Genomic DNA, 21,982 nt, shown 5'->3' with positions numbered 1-21,982 from the left:
TGTGAGCATTAGATTTGGGCTCCAGGTAATCATTCGCTTGACAAGTATTCGGGTATTGAATTGTGCCCAATCGCTTCGTTGAGAAAATAGCCGAACTGTAGAAATGTGTGGAACTCAGCACTCACCCTGTGCTTTGTCTATTTGCTACCCCAACACAAGGCTATAATAAACTTTAACAGCCTTTGCGCCATTGCACTGCTTACAAACAAGTGAGAGTTCACCCACACCATGTGCGGGCAATGTTTTTTTTTTATATTAAATATTGTATTGCATTTGTTTACATTCTACATATACCACCCGCTAAATCATTGATGAGCATGCTTGTCTGTGGGGACTGGTGTCCAACGGGCTGCGTGCTTACTTATTACAAATCATGCGTCGTTGGCTCGCAACTAGAAAAAAAAAAGGAACCTCGCACATGCTAAACGAACAAGAGACAGACACAGTTTCAAACACGTATCACATTTATAGTACGAGTGTCTCAGTTCGTATTTCACTCGTGTTAATGAATAAAAGTTGAGAAGATTTTCCGGTAGTTCACTAAAGTAAAACGGACCGTATAATGGTGTAAAACAGTCAACGTGCCCCACAAGAAAGAGCCCTGTTTGTGTCAAGACTGTCCCCGGAAACAAGTACGAAGGACGTTGAGGATTTGGTCGCTGCTGTTTTGCAAGGTAAAACTTTCGTATGCACGAAATTGAAAACCAAACTTCCTTACTACGCGTCTTTCCACATTCTCGTTGACAAAGAAGTATTTGAAGCGATAAACAGCGTGTCTGTCTGGCCAGAAGGCTGCATCTTCAGGCAATTTTTTGGACCACTTCCTGTGTCGCGCCACTTCGATAGTGCAGAAAGCAACGTTGAGGCTGGTGCGACTGCAGCGTAATTCACGGTTTTCTTTGCACTTGTTTGTCCGTTGTTTTTTCTTTTTTTTTTCCTTTTAACCTCTAGCTTCATGGCCGAATACCATGAACTTCTATTGCCTGTTAAACTAAAGCGATATGCAGGAACCAAAGACTCGACCACGATCTTACATTTAAATATACGCTCTTTGAAATGTAAAAGTGACAATTTTATTACTCTTTTAGATCAACTCTGTGTTTCGTTTGAAGCGGTGATGCTTTCCGAAACATGGTACGCAACAGATGACGATGTTTTTATCGTGCCGGGTTACAATCACTTCTTTTTGAATCGAAGCGGAAAACGAGGGGGAGGTGTTTGTATCTATGTTAGACAGGATATTAGATGCGAAATACTCGATGCCTTTACCGAAATTACAGACGACTATGAAATCGTAACTGTGAAGCACGGACGTCAGCTGCTTTCTGTTATGTATCGACCGCCAGCTGGTAGCTTTAATAACTTTTTGTCTTTTCTTGAGAGGTATCTTGATTTCATATCCTTGAATAACTACTCACTTGTTCTGGGCGGTGACTTAAATGTAAATAGTTCGGAAAACTCTTCTCTTTCTTCACGACTGAGTAGTACACTCAGTAGTAGTGGTTTTTGCAATGTGATTGTGTCCCCCACCAGAATTACTCATTCTACGGCAAGTTGTATCGACGTTTTTATTACCAATATAAATACTATAGTTCGCAGTGCAGGTACTATTAGTAGTGATATAAGCGATCATTTACCAATATTTTTTTGTTTTCAAACCCGTGATTTATCAAGGAGCGTCGGTAGACTCGTAACTTTCCAAGCGATAACCGACTGCCAACTGCGGTCCTTTCGAAGCACAGTCATGCAAACAGACTGGACTTCTGTCTTTTCAAAGCAATGCGTGAACGAAGCATATGATGATTTCATAAATATTTTTAAGACGCTATACATCGCATCGTTTCCATATAAGACGGTTACTGCTAAAAAACGAATAAGAAAACCATGGGTCACGCCACCTATTCTAACAATGATAAGAAAAAAGAATCGCTTATATCAGGAGTACCTCTGTTCAAAGGATGACGGTGACCATGCAGTTTTTAAGAGGTATCGCAATCAACTGACATCTGCACTTAAAAAATCAAAAACAGAATATCACAAACGTCTTTTTCATGACGCCCACAAGAAGCGTCCTGCGATTGTTTGGCAGTCGATAAATGAAGTGCTTAAACGCAGCAAGCAGAAGAATTCATTAGATGAACTTTCACTTTCTGGTGAGAGCGTATCAGGAGTACAACTATCTGAGCTCTTTAACAGACATTTTACTAACTTGCCTTCTAGCGCGCACAATGAGCATGCTTCCTCGTTTATCTCGCACCGTGTAACAGACACAATTTTCCTACAACCTACAGACGAATTGGAAGTGATCCGTGTATTTATGGGATTGAATAACAGTAAAAGCCATGACATAGACGATATACAAATAAAGCCCGTTAAATTCGTAATCGATGTGGTGGCCCCACTCTTGGTATATATATTTAACTTAGCATTGTCGAGTGGTCAATTTCCGAATAACATGAAACTCGCAAAAGTTTCAGTTTTGCATAAAGGTGGAGACAAAAATTTAGTTACAAATTATAGACCCATCTCTGTTCTTCCAATATTTTCTAAAGGGCTGGAAAAAATTATATTATATCGTTTAGACAATTTTTTTACGAAGACCTCAGTGCTAACTGACTCCCAGTTCGGATTTCGCAAGGGAAAATCCACGGAAAGCGCTCTGATATCACAGAAAGAAATAATATTACACAATATAGAATGCAAACTGCTGACACTGGGAATATTTATTGACCTTAGCAAAGCGTTTGACTGTCTTAACCATTCGACGCTCCTTGATAAACTTTCATGTTATGGCATACGTGGCACGCCTTTGATACTTATTCATTCATATTTAGAACACCGTAAGCAATGTGTCTCCGTGAGTGATCATGTTTCCTCTTTGCAAATCTTGAAGTTTGGTGTGCCCCAAGGCAGCATACTCGGCCCTCTGCTGTTCAATGTATATATAAATGATCTAGTCAATATTTGCCATCAAGCACGTTTTGTAATGTATGCAGACGACACGAGTATATTTCTGTCTGCATCGAATATGGACGAACTTATACCCATGGGAAACTTAGTTTTGGAAAAGTTTCTTTCGTGGTCAAAAATAAATGGTCTTAAAATAAACACTGTAAAGTCCAAAGCAATTTTGTTTAGACCTGTAAATAAGCACGTTATTAGTAATTATACTCTAGAGATTGGAACTGACCAGATTGAAATAGTTAAACAGCACAAAACGCTAGGTGTCATTTTTTCAGAACATATGCAATGGGATAATCACATCGAATACTTAGTTACGAAACTGTCAAAAGTTGTTGGAATAATACGCCACTGTCGCTCCTTGTTGCCTGTAAATATTAAAATGCAAATTTATCATGCTCTGTTTAGCTCACAAATTAACTATTGTCATTTGGTTTGGGGCACAACAACCAAATCTAATATTAACAAACTCACGATCCTACAAAAGAAAATGCTGCGTTTTATTGCAAACGTGCCTTACGACACTCATACTGAGCCATTATTTCTTAAATTCAACATCATGAGGATTGCCAGTGTATACGAGTACCGTTTGCTATGTTCTTATTTATTTTCGACCGCTGAGTTTGCTTCTTTTTTGTCTAATGTATCCCATCTGACAAAACGTGAATCCTTCATCCTTGTCAGACGCAGAGAGTTCTGGAACGTGCCTCATTTTCGTACAAATTATGCACTCCAATCTATTGCGCATAACCTGCCTTCATTACTTAACAAGTTCCTTATAGACCACAATGATATTCACTGTTTAACAAAAAAAGATGTACGTGTTTGTTTTGTTTAGTCAAAGTGTATTCTGTAGTACTTGTTTTTTTTATAATGCCCTGTAAGTGCAGGGGCACCAGGCCCAGTCAAGCTACCTCATGGAAGCTTTTTGTCTAGTGCCCTCAGCACAATATTGCTGAAAATAAATATTACTTACTTACTTACTATTACTAATTTCTCTCCATGGTTAGTATATAGTCTAGGAAAAAGAAACTTCTTAGTCCGCATTAGAATTTGCTCTTTTGTTAAGAGGATCTATCTTACTAGAATCGCATAGCAGTGCAACTGCTCTATTAGCTAACTCTTGCTACATTAATTTATTGTTCTTTCTCTGCTTCCTCGCTTATTGCACGATAAATGGCGCTGCATGCTATTTCGTATACCACCTCTTCAAGTTTTTTTGCTTTTTTAATTGGAACACGTTCTATATAACAACATACTTTAACAAAGGATAGATTCATTCAGTGCGGTGTGTACTCTTTTTCCCACAGACATATTTGCTACAATCCGAATTATATATAAATAAGCAGAGACGGCAAGGATCCTTTTAATAAATATTAAACACGATAATTTCATGCAACATTTAGTTCCATATAAATCTCTAAATATTTTGTTGTTTGGACATACTATAACGATAGGCGCATAAAGTTTCTGCAATTATGACAATGAAGGAAATATGAAACTGTCAAGTTTAATTGTTTTTAGGGAATACGAAAGCACACCAGCTTGGATGTACTTGAATTGACAAAAAATATGATTGTCTAAAAATCATGCCATTAGTAATTTAATATATTTCTGAAAAATTTAAATTCTGTGTGTTTCGTCACTGTGCTCGAGTACTAGGGCTGTATCGTCTGCCTAGTGATACACTTAAGCTGTAAGTGGTAGTGCTCCGATTCGATTTACATAAAACATACATATTAAAGAAAAGAGGACCTAATATTGAGCCCTGAGGCACTCCCAAGTTATTCTGCATTACATTACTCTTGTTGTTGCCTATTTTTAACCCGCTTATCCTGCTTTGTAATGTAATATTTAGAAATTCATTGATAGACCCCCCCCCCTCCCCCCCCCCCCCCCGCCCCCGAAACCCATATTTCCTAGCTTCAATACTAGTAGTTTATGATCAGTTGCCTCAAAAACATTTATTAAAAAGGGCAAACACAAAAATGGCTTCTACGCAGACTGTAATTAACGTGATCTGTACAAAGTTTCTGCCCAAGTTTGCGGTCCTATTTCTGCAAAGTCGTATTGGGATGTGTGTATCAAATAACACTTTTTCACAACATGAATTTGTTTTTTTGTGTGCGAATTTTTTTTTCATAATCTGCGTTGTTAGTGGCAACATCAAAATCGGACTGTAATACATAACGTCTTTTCTTTTACCGTTTTAATATACCGGTCTAATTCGCACGGTGTTTTATCTATACTGGTATGTATACAGTTGAATGATAGCTATTTTATATATTAAAATGTCTTTAAGTTTATAAACATGTTGGTGCGCATAAACCAAACTGACGTGAATATACTCATGCGATTTTCGAGAAAAGCATCACGGCAGCGAAATGACGTCATATTCGTCTTTTGGTTTGATAATCGGCTCCGTATCACGTGGCCGCTTGTTCTGGCTGCGAGTTGAGAGAATGAGCGCTTCTGGATTTTCTCGAATTTTTGTTGCCGCCCGCCATTGCGGAGAGAAAAAAACGCTAACACGTGTTTTGTACCTTATAAATAACAATAAATATTCTGAGAGGTATTTATAGAACGTACTGAAATGGCTGCATGCCTCTTTAAGAAACATGTCTAACTTCAATGAAGAGCTATAAATCAATTTTGAATAATAATTCCTAGCAGTTTGAATACTTATTTTGCTGGTTTGTTAGACCAAAGTAGTTTAAGAGTATTTGTAACGAAAATCTACCAGAATGGACAACTTGCACACAACTTTTTTGCATATGGGGCAGTAGAGTTGAGAAATGCTCCGAAGAACTTATCGGAAAATATCATAATATAGTACATAATTATGTCATAAATTATCAAATGTTGAACACGACTTTAGAATCTTTTTGACAAAGGCAAATTTCCAAAAGTTAGAATTCAATACGATTGTTCGCCGCTGGGCTTCCATTCCATAATACGTTTTCATTCAGACATCAATTGTGAATGATGCACGTGAAGAGAAAACAAAAAGAGGAAGGGCGGTGATCTAGTTTCATTATGAAAAGCCCGAGATTGGAAACAAAAATTACTTGCTTGCTAAGGTTGTAAAACAATATACAAACTGGAAGTTTCCATACAAGTCTAAAATCATTCTTCAATACTCGTGGTGCGTATATTTAATCGCTCCCTTAATATACATTGCCCAAAAAGTAACTTTGTTTTCAACTTTTTACTAGCAGCCTCCAATAGTTTCTAATTAACTTAGAAGTTTAGCGATCGCTCCCTTGATAACGTCCTACTATGTATACGTATATATTTTGTTAAATTACGACATTCTTACATACAGAATAAATATGTTTTACGATTTTTAAAACAATACCCTTTGACACACATATCTTCTTCCCCACTATTTCATTTCTTATTAATATTATTTTGTTCGGACGATCCTATGTTTCAGAGTATAATGTCTCTTGCGTGTTTGGACCGCTGTTTCTCTACTTTGGCTGTACATTTCGGCAATTTTTTTTTAAAATTAGAGTTATGCCCCATGGAAAATAAGCTAATAATTTCGGGAGAAAACAATATGGGCAGCTAAAACTGGGAATGGCCCATTGCAAAACATTTTTTACGCTTTTTTCTGCCTCCAAAAAACCTTAGGTTTAAATCGACTTCTGCACGCACTGTCTCAGCTTCTACACTCTGTATAATGTCTGCGCGTCTACTTACCCGCAAAACACTCGAAGAGCCAATGTCTGCCATGTACGAAATAAGATCAGCGAATGATTAGGCGGAACATCTGTTTAGACCTCAAAATTAAGTCTGGTCTGTGGCATTGCGCAACTCAAGCAATACGCTTTCCATTGCGTAATGCCATAGCACAGACTTCATTTTTAGGTCTCGGATGTTCGCCCTTATTACTCGCTAAGGTGATTTCGTAGATCGCAGAGATTGGATCTATGAGTGTTTTGCGGGTAAGTAGACGCGCAGACGTTTTTTATAATGTAACGCGTAGGCAAATTAACTTATTTAAATTTCTCATAAAAATACAAAACACCCAAAATCAGTTTTCAGGTCTCTAAATAGGATTCGTATACATAAAAAATATTCAATGAAAACGAAAAAAAAAACGTTTAAAGCAAGATTAACGACGCTAGCTTCAATAAAATGATAACAAAGTGCGCTAAATTTTTTGACAAAGTCTGAAATTAGCAGCATAACTGAACACTGCCTATCCTAAATTTTTGTGACGACGTGAATATTTGGCTAGACTCTTTTTTAAGGAATGGGGTTGATATGAAAGGGCAGTCCTAACCTTTACTTAAATGGGAATGCATGTAGGAGTGTGCTCTTTTCGTAGATATGTAACAGCAGCACCGCAATTCAGAAATTTTAATGATTTTTACATAGGGAATTTTTTAAGCGAACCAAATAAACTTTGCAATGCCTTCGAGATTCAAAAAAAATATTAACTTAAAAAAATAAAATGCTCCTTCCTAAGTTTTTTTCTTTTTTCTGTCCGACCATTCAATTGCAGGGACGAGGGGACCATGAGCGAGGACGGTCGAATTTCATTTGTGGGCCGCACCAAGGAGATGATCAACCACAGGGGTTTGAAAGTGCCGCCACTGGAAGTCGAGAATGTCCTGAACACGCACCCCCACATTCAGGAGGCGCAGGTACGTTTTCTAAAGAGCGGTGAGATAGAACGAGACATGCGTGCGATCATTCTTTTCTTGAAATTAGGTGCAGTTCGAGAGTGTGGCTCGTCTTGTTTTCGTCCGCAAAACCTTCACGTTCGTCGAAGAAGTAGTGACTCTGCTTAATCGATTTCTCTACCCCGAAAACAACACGTTTAATGCATACCAGAGGCGCACCTCACATTAAAAAAAAAAAACAAAAACGGTAACTGTTACGTAGTGCACTTCATGCTTATGATGTTGATAAACTTGATGAATATGTTTAAGGTTGCAGACACGTTATGAAAAATTGTGGTCTGCATTTTGTTTTTATTTATTAAAATGATATCTTCATTTATTTGGGGATAGTTTCAGTACGTGGACGCTACAACTCAATGTCGCAAGACGTCTTCGACATTCCAACCCAAGTTCTACAGCTCAGGTCCAGCCAGCCTAAATCCCTCGCCTTTCCTTTAAAGGACGCAAAACTAAGGTGACTCTCAAGTACCGCTACTATAATCAATAATAATCTCAGACAATCGAAGGTTGTCGGTCAGTCCGCTATATAAGCATAACATAAGCACAAAAACACACTTCATTTTTTGGCGGATGCACCTAAGTTCCTAAGACTCGCCGAGTAGATAGGTCTTATCTAACTCCGATTCTATACTTGCTAATTTCGCGTCGTACAATCCCTTGCAAAAATTTCAGAAATTACATATATCGACAACTGCTACCAGGTGTGGTGGAGGTGATCAAAGACATGTTTGCATGCTTCTTTCCTGCCCTTTGATTCAGCGCTAGTTTGAGGCGGTCATGATAACAAAGAAATGAATAAAAATAAAACTTGCCAAAAAGCAGAGAACAGTTTAAGACCCCGCGCAGAACTGCGCAGGGCCTTATGTTGTTCGCTGCTTTTTGATGCGTTTTATTTAGAACTATTAATGCTAGAAGTACAAAAACAGTAAGAATAATATGAATTCCTTTAGAGGGGCATGAGGACGGCGGATGGAGCGGTCGAAGCCGGTGGTATCATCGTCTTGCTCTTCTTGTGCTTGTGTGGCGGAAGTCCGAATTTCGGGAGTTGGTCATTGGTGCAGCGTCTTTCTCGAGTCTCGGTAGTCTCCGGGGACGGTCTTCTTGAACCGGGTGCAGGGCTTGTGGTGGTAGGTCTCGCAGAGGTACGCTGGGAATGAGGTAGAGGGCCCTAGAGCGATAAAGTGGCAGGTGAAAGTTACCCCCAGTTGGCCGCCACCATGAAGCACATTTCTTACCACAAGACACGTGACCTTATAGTTTTGCGTCTAGTTTTTAACGGAGTACCGCGCACAAATAATTACTTATTTATCTTTATAAAAACTACCGACGAGATAAGTTAAGTTTGTTTTAGGTCCAAAATGTGCTTTACGACGAAATTTTGGGCAGCTTCGCAATGCCTTTGCTAGATGCCGTCAGCAGCGATGCTGTGTTTTGGGCTTTCATCGGAGCAAGACACTGATCACTGGGTTAACAGTATTGAAAATATAGTTTATCGTATTTTTTACAACGATTGCACAACGAATATCAGCTCAGGTTTACGCAAAAGCGTGAGGATTTGGTACGGTCACGTGTCTGTTGGTCCAAATTGTACAACATGGCATCAGCCAAGTGGGGGTCACTCTTACCTGGTGAACGGGATACGCGTTTATCGCTCTTTTGAGACTTTGTGTTTGTCCGTCCCTTCTTGTCCCAGTCTGGGGGCTTATAGTGAAATGTTGCAGCCCCTCTACCTCGTTTGGTACGCTTAATCAGCTGCAGTGCCTCGCACTTCTACCAAAAATTTTACGGGTGAAGGCGGCAAGAGGATGAACAGTGAACTAAAAATGAATGTTTTATCGGAGAACATGTGCCATTAAAAATAAAAACCGAGCGTTTAGACAGCAGATTAGCGGGTCGCGATTTTTCGGCGTAACAGCAAGCGAGAGCAAGACTGACTCGACAAGGTCCCCCGTGGCTCCTTATCTAGTTTGCGCCACCATCTCGAAACTTCGGGCCATAAGGTTCGAGCGCCGCTCTTTCGGGTGAGAATGAACAGCCACTTTTGAGAACTTGAAAGCAGGATGATATGATCAAAGTTACGTCCCGAGTAAGAATAAACACAAATCTCCTAGAAGTCCGTGACCGAGCGTTGCTTGCTCTGCCTTGCGCGGGGAAATATTGTAGTCAAGAAAATGTCATATATTGTCACGGGTGGTGACCAAAAAACAATAGATGAACAGGAAGAAATAAACGTTTAATGTGGCGAACTTGTGCCAAAAACAAAAGAGTACAAAAGATAATAACAAAGCGTCGCGGGCGTCGAAATCGGCGAAACCGCAGGATCGAGTGCTGGGGCGAGACTGACTCGACAAGGTCGCGGGCGGCCTCTTATCTAGGGTACGCCGCTATCTCGAAGATTCGGCGAAAGCGGTTCGAGCGTCGCGTGATCGGGGCGAGAATGAACACGCACTTTCTAGAAAACAAAAGCAGGGATAAATGATAGAAGTTACGTGCGGTACATGAATAAACGGGAACTTTCTGGATGACCGTGACCGAGCGTTGCTTTCTCAGCCTTGCGCGCGGCATTACTCCCCCCTTTAAAAGTGCATCGCCCCGATGCAGTGTAAAACAAATCAAAATAAAAAAGAACGATAAACTAGAGTCTTTTGGAGCACAAAAGGTCCACAGTCCTATCGAGCGTAGTACGGCTTCAGGCGCACGACGTGGACGACCTCAGGTCGTGGTGGGCGGCGTGACGATGTTCGTGTTCCGTCGGCCATCACCTCGTAGTTCAGCTCGCCGAGGCGACGAAGTACCTTGTATGGTCCAAAGTACCGTTTCAGCAGTTTCTCACTGAGGCCGCGGCGACGGATGGGCGTCCATACCCACACCCTATCTCCGGGCTGGAAGTGGACGTCCCTGCGACGAAGGTTGTAGCGGCCGGCGTCGACGCGTTGCTGGTCTTGAATCAGGAGTCGGGCGAGCTGGCGAACTTCTTCGGCGCGTTGAGCAACCGCCTGGGCGTCGTCGCTCTCGTTGTCAGATGGCTCATGGGGCAGCATGGCGTCCAGCATGGTCGTTACCTTCCGACCATGTACCAGCTGGAAAGGGGTGAATCCAGTGGTCTCTTGAACCGCCGTATTGTAGGCGAACGTGACGTAGGGCAGCACCTCGTCCCACGTCTTGTGCTCTACGTCGACGTACATAGAGATCATATCGGCGATTGTCTTGTTGAGTCGCTCCGTCAGCCCGTTGGTCTGCGGGTGGTACGCAGTTGTACGACGACGGCTGGTGTGACTGAGTCGGAAGATTTCTTGGGTCAGTTGTGCTATGAACGATGATCCGCGATCTGTAATCAGAACTTCTGGAGCGCCGTGCCGGAGGACGATGGACTCAATGAAAAACTTGGCAACTTCCACAGCAGTCCCCGAAGGAAGAGCTTTCGTTTCGGCGTACCGCGTGAGATAATCTGTGGCGACGATGATCCAGCGATTTCCCGACGTCGACGGCGGAAAAGGGCCAAGTAGATCCATTCCGACCTGCTGGAAGGGTGCTGTTGGCGGAGGAATTGACTGCAAGAGTCCGGCCGGCCTCGTCGGAGGTTTCTTTCGTCGCTGGCATTCATGACATGATCGCGTGTACAGGTGGACGGTTTTGGGGAGCTTGGGCCAGTAATACTTTTCACGAATACGTGCCAGGGTCCGGTTGTAACCAAGGTGTCCGGACTTCGGGTCGTCGTGGCAGGCTTGAAAGATCTCCTCCCGAAGGTCGGTCGGGATTACCAGCAGCCATGGCGAGTTGTTGTTCCCGAAGTTCTCTTTGTAGAGTACACCTTGTCTAATGGCGAAGGTCGGCAGCGCTCGTGAAAAAACACGTGGCATGGCACTCCCGCGCCCTTCCAGGTGCTCTATTAGTGCGCGCAGCTCAGGATCGTCTCGTTGACGCCGGGCCATGTCGTCGATGTTCACTGCGCCCAGAAAACACTCGTCGTCATCGTCGTCGCTGCTGCCAGAAGGTGTTGCGACGGGAGCTATGGACAGGCAGTCGGCGTCGCTGTGCTTGCGGCCTGACTTGTAGACGACGGTCATGTTTAACTCTTGTAGTCGGAGACTCCACCGCGCGAGGCGTCCTGACGGGTCCTTGAGGTTCGCAAGCCAGCAGAGCGGGTGGTGGTCCGTGACTACCCGGAACGGGCTCCCGTATAAGTACGGACGAAACTTCGTAATTGCCCAGACGACCGCAAGGCATTCTTTCTCAGTAGTGGAGTAATTTCTCTCCGCCTTGGTCAATGTCCGACTTGCGTAGGCGATGACTCGCTCGGTGCCTTCTTGTACTTGAACCAAAACCGCGTCAAGCCCTGCGTTACTTGCGTCCGTGTGAATCTCGGTTTCCGCATCCTGGTCGAAATGTCCAAGAACAGGAGGAGTCTGCAGTCGTCGCTTCAGCTCGTCAAATGCCTGCTGCTGTTCATCGGCCCATTCGAACTTCTCGGCGTCCTTCGTGAGGTGTGTGAGCGGTGCGGAAATTCTTGCGAAATCTCGAACGAAGCGCCGATAGTAGGCACATAGCCCAAGGAACCTTCGGACGGCCTTCTTGTCTCTTGGCGCTGGAAATGCTGCGACGGCACGAGTCTTCTTGGGGTCTGGGCGGACACCTTCCTTACTAACCACGGGGCCGAGGAACTTCAGTTCGTCATAAGCGAACCGACACTTTGACGGCTTCAGGGTGAGTCCGGCGGTCCGTATGGCTTGGAGAACTGCTCGGAGTCGTCGCAAGTGCTCGTCGAAGTCGCTGGAAAACATGACGACGTCGTCGAGGTAGACGAGACAGCTCTGCCACTTCAGTCCTGCCAGTACGGTGTCCATGACACGTTGGAAAGTTGCTGGCGCCGTGCACAGTACGAAGGGCATCACTTTGAACTCGTACAGTCCATCCGGCGTGACGAAGGCTGTCTTTTCTCGGTCCTTTTCGTCGACTTCGATCTGCCAGTAGCCGCTCTTCAGGTCCATCGATGAGAAATATCGAGAGTGGCGCAGCCGGTCTAGAGTGTCGTCGATGCGGGGGAGTGGGTAGACGTCTTTCTTCGTCACCGTGTTCAGCTACCGGTAGTCTACACAGAACCTAAGCGTCCCGTCTTTCTTTTTAACCAGTACGACTGGAGAGGCCCAAGGACTGCTTGAAGGTTGAATTATGTCGTCGTTCAGCATTTCTTGAACTTGCTCCTGGATCGCCTGCCTTTCTTTAACGGAGACTCTGTATGGCGATCGATGCACAGGGCGCGCGTCGTCCTCGGGAACGATGCGGTGCTTCGCAACGGTGGTTTGGCGCACCTTCGACGACGTGGCAAAGCAGTCGCGGTATTCGGCGAGAAGGTTAATCAACTGTCGTCGTTTCGGGCCCGGGAGTTTCGGGTCAATGTCGAGCTGCGCTGGCGACGCACTGTCTTGCTGAGGTGGCGAGAATTCGTCAGTAATGGCGGCGACAGCGGCGGAGTTTTGGAGTTCCTCGACCTGGCCCACGGCTGCACCTTTTGTGAGGTGTTGCGCTTCATTTCGGAAGTTCGTGACGAGGACCACAGTGCGGCCATCCTGAAGTTCAGCAACTCCTCTTGCGACGCCTATTTTTCTTCCCAGAAGCAACTGGAGGCTTCCTTCGAGCAGAACTTCGCCGCAGAAATCTTCGGTGATCCCGACGGGTACGAAAACATTCGACCGCGGCGGTAGGTTCACGTGGCTGGCGAGGACTCGGACCGCAGATGACGTCGCTTTGGGTTCCTCCGGTGGTGAAACAGGCTTTCGCAGCGTCAACCGGTTTGCTCCGAGGTCGATGACGGCGCCATACTCGCAGAGGAAGTCCATTCCGAGGATAACGTCCCTCGAACAGTCTTGCAGAACGACGAACTTTACAGGGCACGTCTCACCGTGGATCTCGACGCGAGCGGTGCATCGCCCGACTGGTGTGATGAGGTGCCCACCGTCGGTTCGTATCTGAGGTCCATCCCACGGCGTCGTGACTTTTCGAAGGCGGCGGGAGAGCCTCCCATTCAAAACTGAGTAGTCTGCTCCGGTGTCCACGAGTGCCAATGCGTCGTGGCCGTCGATGATGACGTTTAGGTTGTTGGACACCGTTTCAGGAGCGTCGTTTCGGTCTCCGGTAGCGTTCGAGTGGGGGCCCTCCGACGTTCGTGGAGGATCTTGGCGTCGGTCGTCTTCGGCAACTCCACCTCCAGGGGTTGCCGCGCCTAGTTTCCCCGGCGTGGAGCGAGGGGCGACAGGCTTTCACGTCGGGGTCGGTGCATCGGCGGAGCTGGACGTCGTGGTGAAGGCGATCGGAACTCTCGGCGGGACGCAGGCTCGGGGGACTGGGGTCGTCGCAAGTACTCGTCGATCTCCCGATGGCGTTCACCATACCTGGGACGCGGGTCGCTTGGGTGGAATCCGCGCAGCCCGAGTCGTCGGTATGGGCATCGGCGGTACACATGGTCAGCTTCCCCGCAGTGGTAACACAGCGGGCGTCGGTCGGCCGTCCTCCATACGTCTGTCTTCCTCGGCGCAGGTCGGTCTGGGTGAACGTGCGTCTGATCTTCCTGTCGTCGGGGATACTGCGGCGTTGGGGCGTTTCTTCGGGGTGGCGCCGCGGCTTGGCGGGGAGCTTGCGGCGGTCGTCGGGCTATGGCAGCGTAGCTCAACGTTGGTTCCTGCGGTGCCACCGTGGTGACGGGAACCTCTGGTTGGAGCGCCCGTTGTACTTCCTCGCGCACAGCCTCGGCAATGGAAAGTGTCGCTGGACGACTTGCGGCTGGCAGCAACTGGCGGAGTTCCTCTCGGACGACCTCCCGGATAATTTCGCGGATATCCGTACCAGGAGCGTGCTCGCCGCCAAGCAGCGCGGTTGCAGCGACACTTGGATGTCGCTGGTAGTGGGAAGCGCGCGCTTGGAGGGCGCGCTCGATGTTTGTCGCCTCGGTGACGAAGGCTTCGACGGTGCCCGGCGGGTTGCGCACGAGGCCTCCAAAGATGTCGTCTCTCACCCCGCGCATGAGGACCCGCAGCTTCTTGTCGTCTGTGGCTCGTGGGTCGGCACGGGCGCTCAGGCGGAGGACATCTTCTACGAAGCTTGTGATGCTTTCGTCGGGGCCCTGCGTTCGAATTCTGAGGAGATCTTCTGCCTTCTCCCGTCGGTGTAGGGTGGCGAACGTCCGCTGCAACTCGGCCACACAGATGTCCCACGACGTAAGCGAAGCCTCGTGATTCTCGAACCAATGCCTCGCAGTACCCTCCAGCGAAAAGTAGAGGTTCTGGAGGCACTGCTCCGCAGTCCATCCGTTGTGCCGCGCCACACGCTCGTAGTGCTTGATCCAGTCGTCGACATCCTCATGAATCTCGCCGTTGAAGGGAGTCGGCGTACGGGGAGCGGCGGGCAGGTAGACGACGGCACGAGCGGCGGGGGTCGGCGACTGGTCGGCCATCGTCGGCTTCGTTGGCTGCTTGGTCCTGGGCGGCAGAAGTCCGAATTCCGGGTGTAGGCCTTGGGTGCGACGACTGAACCGGATCTCGGTAGTGCCTTCGTCGGTTCTTCGTGGGCTTGGCGTCGGACTTGCACTGCGAACCCTCGGAGGGGAACGCTGCACGGGCATGCGTTACCCCGCACCTCCACCAATATGTCACGGGTGGTGACCAAAAAACAATAGATGAACAGGAAGAAATAAACGTTTAATGTGGCGAACTTGTGCCAAAAATAAAAGAGTACAAAAGATAATAACAAAGCGTCGCGGGCGTCGAAATCGGCGAAACCGCAGGATCGAGCGCTGGGGCGAGACTGACTCGACAAGGTCGCGGGCGGCCTCTTATCTAGAGTGCGCCGCTATCTCGAAGATGCGGCGAAAGCGGTTCGAGCGTCGCGTGATCGGGGCGAGAATGAACACGCACTTTCTAGAAAACAAAAGCAGGAATAAATGATAGAAGTTACGTGCGGTACATGAATAAACGGGAACTTTCTGGATGACCGTGACCGAGCGTTGCTTTCTCAGCCTTGCGCGCGGCAATATGTAGAAAACATGTAGTCATGGCAGTTATCAGTGTTGTTTTCCTTAAACACGTGGAAGTTAGTGTTTATTATACTCAATCGAATCACACGGTTTAAAGTTGCGCCGTGTTCTTCCACCTCTTTTTCTGTCTTGTCGGTGTTTTTTTCGTATTATTACACTTAATTTTCTACTCTGCCCTTCCGTGGATGTTCACTTTGTGCGAATGTCTTAATACAAAAAAGAAGTTCAAGTTACTCGCACTTTATCTACACATTCTACAGGTCAATGGGCGTTCCATTTGAATTCGATGCGTTACGTTCCAATTCGTGTAAAGCCAACCTTACTCATAAGGCGCTACTTTTATGATGACCTAGTGATCCTCATGTAAAATATTCGTAGTTATTTTATTTCGTTTTCCTGTTTTGTCGGTTTATTTTATTTTGTCGGTACTTGTGCTCACCTTTGTTGAATTTTTTTCTTTCATTTGTGTTTTTTGCCCGGACGGCAACAAAATGAGAAAGGGGAACGTGTTGCTTCCTGAAAAATGTATTTGTATTAGTTAACCTTTTTTAAGGCTGTGATACTTTTCTCAACCTGTTTCGCATTACTTGCTATTCAAGACTACTCCAATGGCACGCGCTAAAGTGATAGGTCCTTTGTTGCAAATACCTGGCCGGAACTAAGTCCACACTCTAAAACACTTAAATTTATCGAACGGCTTTGCTCAAGTCAGTTCTCAGTACAAATTGGTTATTTCTTCCTTACCTTCTACACTGGGATTAATTGAGAAAGAAATGCTCGGTAAAGGGACATTGTCGCTTTGTTTCCCGTCGACACGCCCTATTAAGTCAATGTTCCCGGTAAGGTACCTGATTCTTTTAGGATCAAGTGTGTTGCGAACCCTGGGCAACTGGCTACGTGAGGCACACTGTGAGATTTCCGTTCGGAAAGGAGAAGCGAAAAAATGACAGGTACAGTGCGCAGGAACTGTACTTGTCATACGATTTGAAAGCAAGGCTTTCCTGTAATTTACGCGACGGAGACCTGCCTTCAAACGTTATTTTTTTTTTTAGAGCGAATCTCTTAGGCGCTTGTTTCCCGTTTGAGCGGCGTCGCCGCCGGCGTAACACCGCGTTGCATTATGGGGCGTTTCCTATTATGACGTCACACGTGATGTCCTTTTACGTCATGAGAGTAATATGTTCTTTCTAAAGTTTGCGGGAAATTTTTTTGCTAAATCTGGTGGGAAATTTCCCCTCACTGAATTTAGCGCAAAAAATTTCCCGCTATATTTGAAGGGAAAATGCCCACTAATTAGCGGTAACATTTCATGCTAAATTTAGCGGAAACTTTTTCCGCTAAATTCTGCGGTTACATTCTCCAGCTAAATATAGCACATCATTTTCTTCACTAAATCTAACAAAAACATTTTCCCGCGAAATTTAGCGGAAACAAAAATTGCCCACTAAATATAGCGGTAATATTTCTCCGCATAAGGAGGGAAAATTTCTCCCTAAATTTAGAGAAAATTTTCTGCTAAATTTAAAACGGTGTTAAAGAGGAGGTGGAGAAAGTACGGGGGGGGGGGAAGTAAAATAATTCCCTCTCGTCCGTACCGGCCCCTCCTCCTCCTCAAGAGCTGCCCTCTAATTCGGCATTACAATGACTTGTAAACGTCTTTCATTTTTAATTATTTTTAGTTGTTCTTTTATCGTCCGAGTTTTGAAATACAATATATATATATATAGTTCCAAGAAAAGCCTTTCTCAAAGCTTTCAATTACAAAAGCTTCTTACATTTTTTAGCTCATTTTTACATAGGAAAGAAGTCGTCTTATTGCATAGCGATAAACACTAGATTGAGGGTATAAATTGGTTTCAGCAAAACTAAAAGTATTTTTTAATTTCTTTTAAATTTTCGGCAGGTTTTTGGAGTACCGGACGAAGAAGTTACAGAAAAAGTGTGCGCGTGGATCAAACTGGAACCAGAAAAATCCTTAACCCAAGACGACATCAAAGACTTTTGCAGAGAAAAAGAGGTATACGAAATGTTCAATTAAAATTAGCTGTTGGGAGGGTTACGTCATATCTTAAATACTAACGTGCCAATGATGAGGGCAGACCATTTTCTTAACTTTTTACATAATATTTGAAGTTCAGCATGAATTAATTTACCATTTTATATTAGTCCTTTTTCTTCGAATTTGCGCCTCCAAAAAGGAGTTACTTGGGTGGTGGCGTTGCGTGTGAGTACCGTTGAGTTTAACTAGTGACAGTGAACTCGTGTAAAGTGAAAAACATTCCAATTGAATATAATCGCATCGTTCTTTAAACACTCAGTTGATGGTAAGCGCTTGTCTTACCAGTATCTTTGTTCTGTCCTTGTCTTTTGCGCTTTCGTATTTAAGAATAGTCGAGGATGTAACATCGCTATACTTTCATATAGTCAAACGTGGATGAGCTAGACCTGAAAAAATTACGTCAATATAAAGGAGAGTTCACGGTGGTCATCTTTGGCAATATATGTATACCTATTGTGTTATTTCGTTTTATAATAAATATAAAATACTTACAAATATGTAATTCTTCCACTGCCATATTAGCGTTTCAGGCAGAATAGAGCTATTCTTTTTGTCATTAGATGAATAATGCTGGGAATAGAAATATGCGTTGGACTCCAAAGTTACCAACTGCTTGTCTACAAGAGGACCATTATCATAGGCAGAAATGTTAACATCAGTACGCAACGGTTACAGGCGATGTGATTGCTCTCGTTTTATGCAGAATAGTCAAAGAAAATGGGGGACTGTTACGCGAATTCTGTCTTTACCATTCTGGTCACTAGGTTCAGCAGATGTAACAATTTATCTCTCAAGCTCTCTTGTGCACTAGGAGGGACTATGCAGCGCCACATTCCTGATTGGTTGTATTTGCCGGCACTCATAAAAATTTATGATAGAAGATACTTGGAACAATATCCACCATTGTCAGTTGATGAAGTAACTATAATTTAAGTTAGTAAACTGTGAATGATTCTTCTATTCGCCACGTTGAAACTATACGTTTAAACCGGTTACTATTATAAAATAAATAATCTTATAGAACATAAAATAATTCTTTCGGATATTCATTGATTAATGTTCCCATGATTTTCACCGATTTTGAAGCTAATTGTGTTGTGACTATGTCTACACACCGAGCAGTTAGTCTTCTCATACGGCCGCCTGCGGTCTGCGCTAAAAATAAGACACTTTGCAGTTTAGTGCCACTGCGAGCATAGCTTGAGTTTTTTAACGTTTGTCGCGCAGTAGTTTAATGGTTATTCAGGATGCTATGCCGGTACGATGCTCATCAAGCTTAAAACGGGCAGAGGTGGGGAATGAGCCCAGGGTCCCTTGGTTCTGCAGCGCGAGTTTTTACTCCACGTGCCTTTTAGATGCAGCACGTTAACACACTTCTACATTGATCCCCCTCCCCCTTAGTCGACGCGAGGATAGAACTGTGTTCAGAAATAGTACCGCAAGCTCGGCACGCAACGTTATGATCGACAAGAAGGGGACGTGTGGTGAACGCCCCATTCTCCCAGCAGCCGACAGCGTTCGTATGCATGGTGGCTCATGTGCAACCATCACTATGGTATTATCTGTAATTTGATAGTTTCTCCTCAAAGGCAAAACCAGTGAATCTTTTGAGAATTGTGTTCGAAATGCAACGGAGCAGGCAAGATATGTAAAAATATCTAAGAAGTCGTGTTTCACTTTACTGGTAAACCTTACCTCCACCGAGCATAATAAAATACCCTATCCGCCCATTTATGCTAACGTCCTCTTCTCTACTAGCCGTGAATGGAGAGGTGGTGCTGTTGCTTGCTTGCCGAATATGCTGAACGACGCATACAGACGAAAAATTCACCAGGATCTGCGCCTCCATCAGGCGCTTGTTGACTTTCACCTGGCTTCAGCTTCTCGTGCGATGGAGTGTATCAAGGGCAAAACGCTCGAGATAGAAGCCATGCGCGCATTCAATTCATAGTTTGTCACCGGCTACGGAAGCATTGATAAGGAGAGAGGATTCACCCGTACGATTGTCATAGCTTTACTTCCAGTCCGCGTTGCCCTGCAGAGATAGTGACAACTTCTCTCGTACGATAACGACCCTCTTTTGCGTGGCACTGTCGGCAGGAATTCCACCACTCCATCTGCGCCCAGTTTCTCAACATGGCAGAGAAAACGTAAACAAAAAACTTCGCAAAGCCTGTTTCTTTTTTCTTTGAAAGAGAGTTGGCCTGGAGTGATGACTGCCTCTGTATCCAGTGACAGCCGTATCGATTGTGTTGTTCCCTGGATATGCTGATACTAAGCTTAAATATGGAGGCTACAAAGACCTGCATTCATAGCTGTGGTTTATGGGATACTCGTATCAAAACCGCTAACCATTGTTTAGGGTTTACTACGATAAGCAGTCGTCTTCCTGAAAGGGATTCTTAAAATCAATATAGAAAATCGATCCAGGTCTTGCAAGTTTTCAGAGGTAAGTAAAGTCGTGGGACTCCGCTGTTTTGATTCCAGACAAAAACATGACACCGCACCTGGTATTATGTATTTTCCTATTCCCTGCCACTAGTTAAAATTTTCGGCAAATATTCTTCGCACTCACAACGCTGGCATGACCATTGAGATGAAGGCCAAAACTTATTCTAGAAGATATCAAGATACGATTGAAGTACTGCCGAAAATAATATAACCATTTATGTAAACAGTCCAACATGGTGAACGTAGTGAGGCTTGAAGCCCTCAGCATTATATATCCGATGGCGATCCGTGCAGGATTAAACAATGCATACGGAAAACCCCTTGATCCTATTTCGTCATCAAAGCCGCCTCTTTCGCGTCGATATGTTCCTCGGTATTGACTCAGTGATTAGAACATCATGAAAAGCATGCGCATCAGAGAGGTGAACGCTCGATTCTCCCAGCCGTCTTCCTCTTTATAGGAAGACGGCTGTAAATTTCAACCTTTTCTATCTGTCGCCCAGGTCTGTAAATAAGCTTTAAATCTTGCTAGGCTAAGACCGGTGTAAAGCGCAGTAGACGCAGGGACAGAAACCAAGAAATAGCTTCGACATGGTGTCCTAACCCCAGAAGAGACTTGTGGCCCGTGAAAGTATTCAAAGAATTCAAGGTATTTTCCTAATAAATACTGATGGATCTTTTTTCAGCTGCAAGAGTCATCCTCTAAGGGTCTATCTGAGAGGGGGCTCGGCACCGTAGCCAGATATTTATATTGCGATAGTATTTTATAGACACTTTGAAGTATGATTTCCTATCTAGATGCATTTCAATCATGTTTTTGTATCTCAGGTGCAAAATACATTGCCAATGCATCAAGCGTAATTTAATACTCTGACGGTTTTAAGTATTTAGCTACATTTTCTGGTGAAAATGAGCTGTAAAGTTCTACGATTAACTATAAAAAAAGAAGTTTGGTGTTTGAAGTCCCAAGGCTTAAAACACGCACCCGCCGTAAAAACCGCATCTACCGGAGTGTAGCCCGGACACCTGGTATACAGCACACTTCTCTAAATTCAGAAAAAAAAAAAAAACACAAAAAAACATAGTGGTTCGAGGAAATGCTCTTGTAACAATAGCAGGACAAGCTGCTTAAACACAGACCTGCAACGTTTTCACTTTAGTAAAGCCGACGCTGGAATAGTGGCAGCTGGGGCGAAGGAAACCACAAAGCATAGACAACGGAGAACATCGTAAGAATAGCTTTTTTTCTGTTAAAACAGATTACATGCAGACTAGTGCTAAGAGGGAAGGTTATTTTGTTACATCTTCTCACCTTGGCGACAAAGAAGCTGTAAGGGCATAAGCTGTAGGTCCACACTCATGGCGACGCAGGGCTTATTTCGGGCAGATGCATCTTGTTAAGAACGGCAGCCACTGGGCAACAGTACATAAATAGTTCACTGAGGATGATAATGTAGCTTTGCAGCTGTGAATAAAGGAACAATTAAAGATAAGGGGTGGTCCATAAATCAATAACAAGAGTTAAACACTAACACTAAATAAAAAAAAAATCGCCATCAACTGCAACCTATCCGCTCTTTCCGATGTTCGGGGAGAAATGAATTTTGTATGTATATTGTCAGGGGTGGTTACCAAAAAACAATAAATGAACAAAAAGAAATAAACGTTTAATGTGGCGAACTTGTGCCAAAAATACAAGGGGTACAAAGGATAATAACAGAGCGTCGCGGGCGTCGAAGTCGGCGAAACCGCAAATCGAGCACTGGGGCGGGAATGAACGGGGCTCGCCAC

General features: G+C 44.6%; 1 protein-coding gene across 1 annotated transcript in view; it reads left to right on the top strand.

Moving 5' to 3' along the window:
* The window catches only part of LOC115332280 (putative acyl-CoA synthetase YngI), a 257,512-nt gene that overhangs the window by 211,435 nt on the left and 24,095 nt on the right, over positions 1-21,982 (top strand). Inside the window, exons 14-15 of the mRNA XM_040220250.2 lie at positions 7,475-7,616; positions 17,585-17,698. Of these exons, the coding sequence (XP_040076184.2) occupies positions 7,475-7,616; positions 17,585-17,698 (256 nt within the window). The remainder of the gene's footprint in view (positions 1-7,474; positions 7,617-17,584; positions 17,699-21,982) is intronic.

Source organism: Ixodes scapularis, unplaced genomic scaffold (genome assembly GCF_016920785.2).
Source record: "Ixodes scapularis isolate PalLabHiFi unplaced genomic scaffold, ASM1692078v2 ptg001212l_1___fragment_1__unscaffolded, whole genome shotgun sequence".
Classification (NCBI taxonomy): Eukaryota; Metazoa; Arthropoda; class Arachnida; order Ixodida; family Ixodidae; genus Ixodes; species Ixodes scapularis.
Note: the sequence above shows the minus strand (reverse complement) of the source record. Positions and strands in the feature narration are given on the sequence as shown.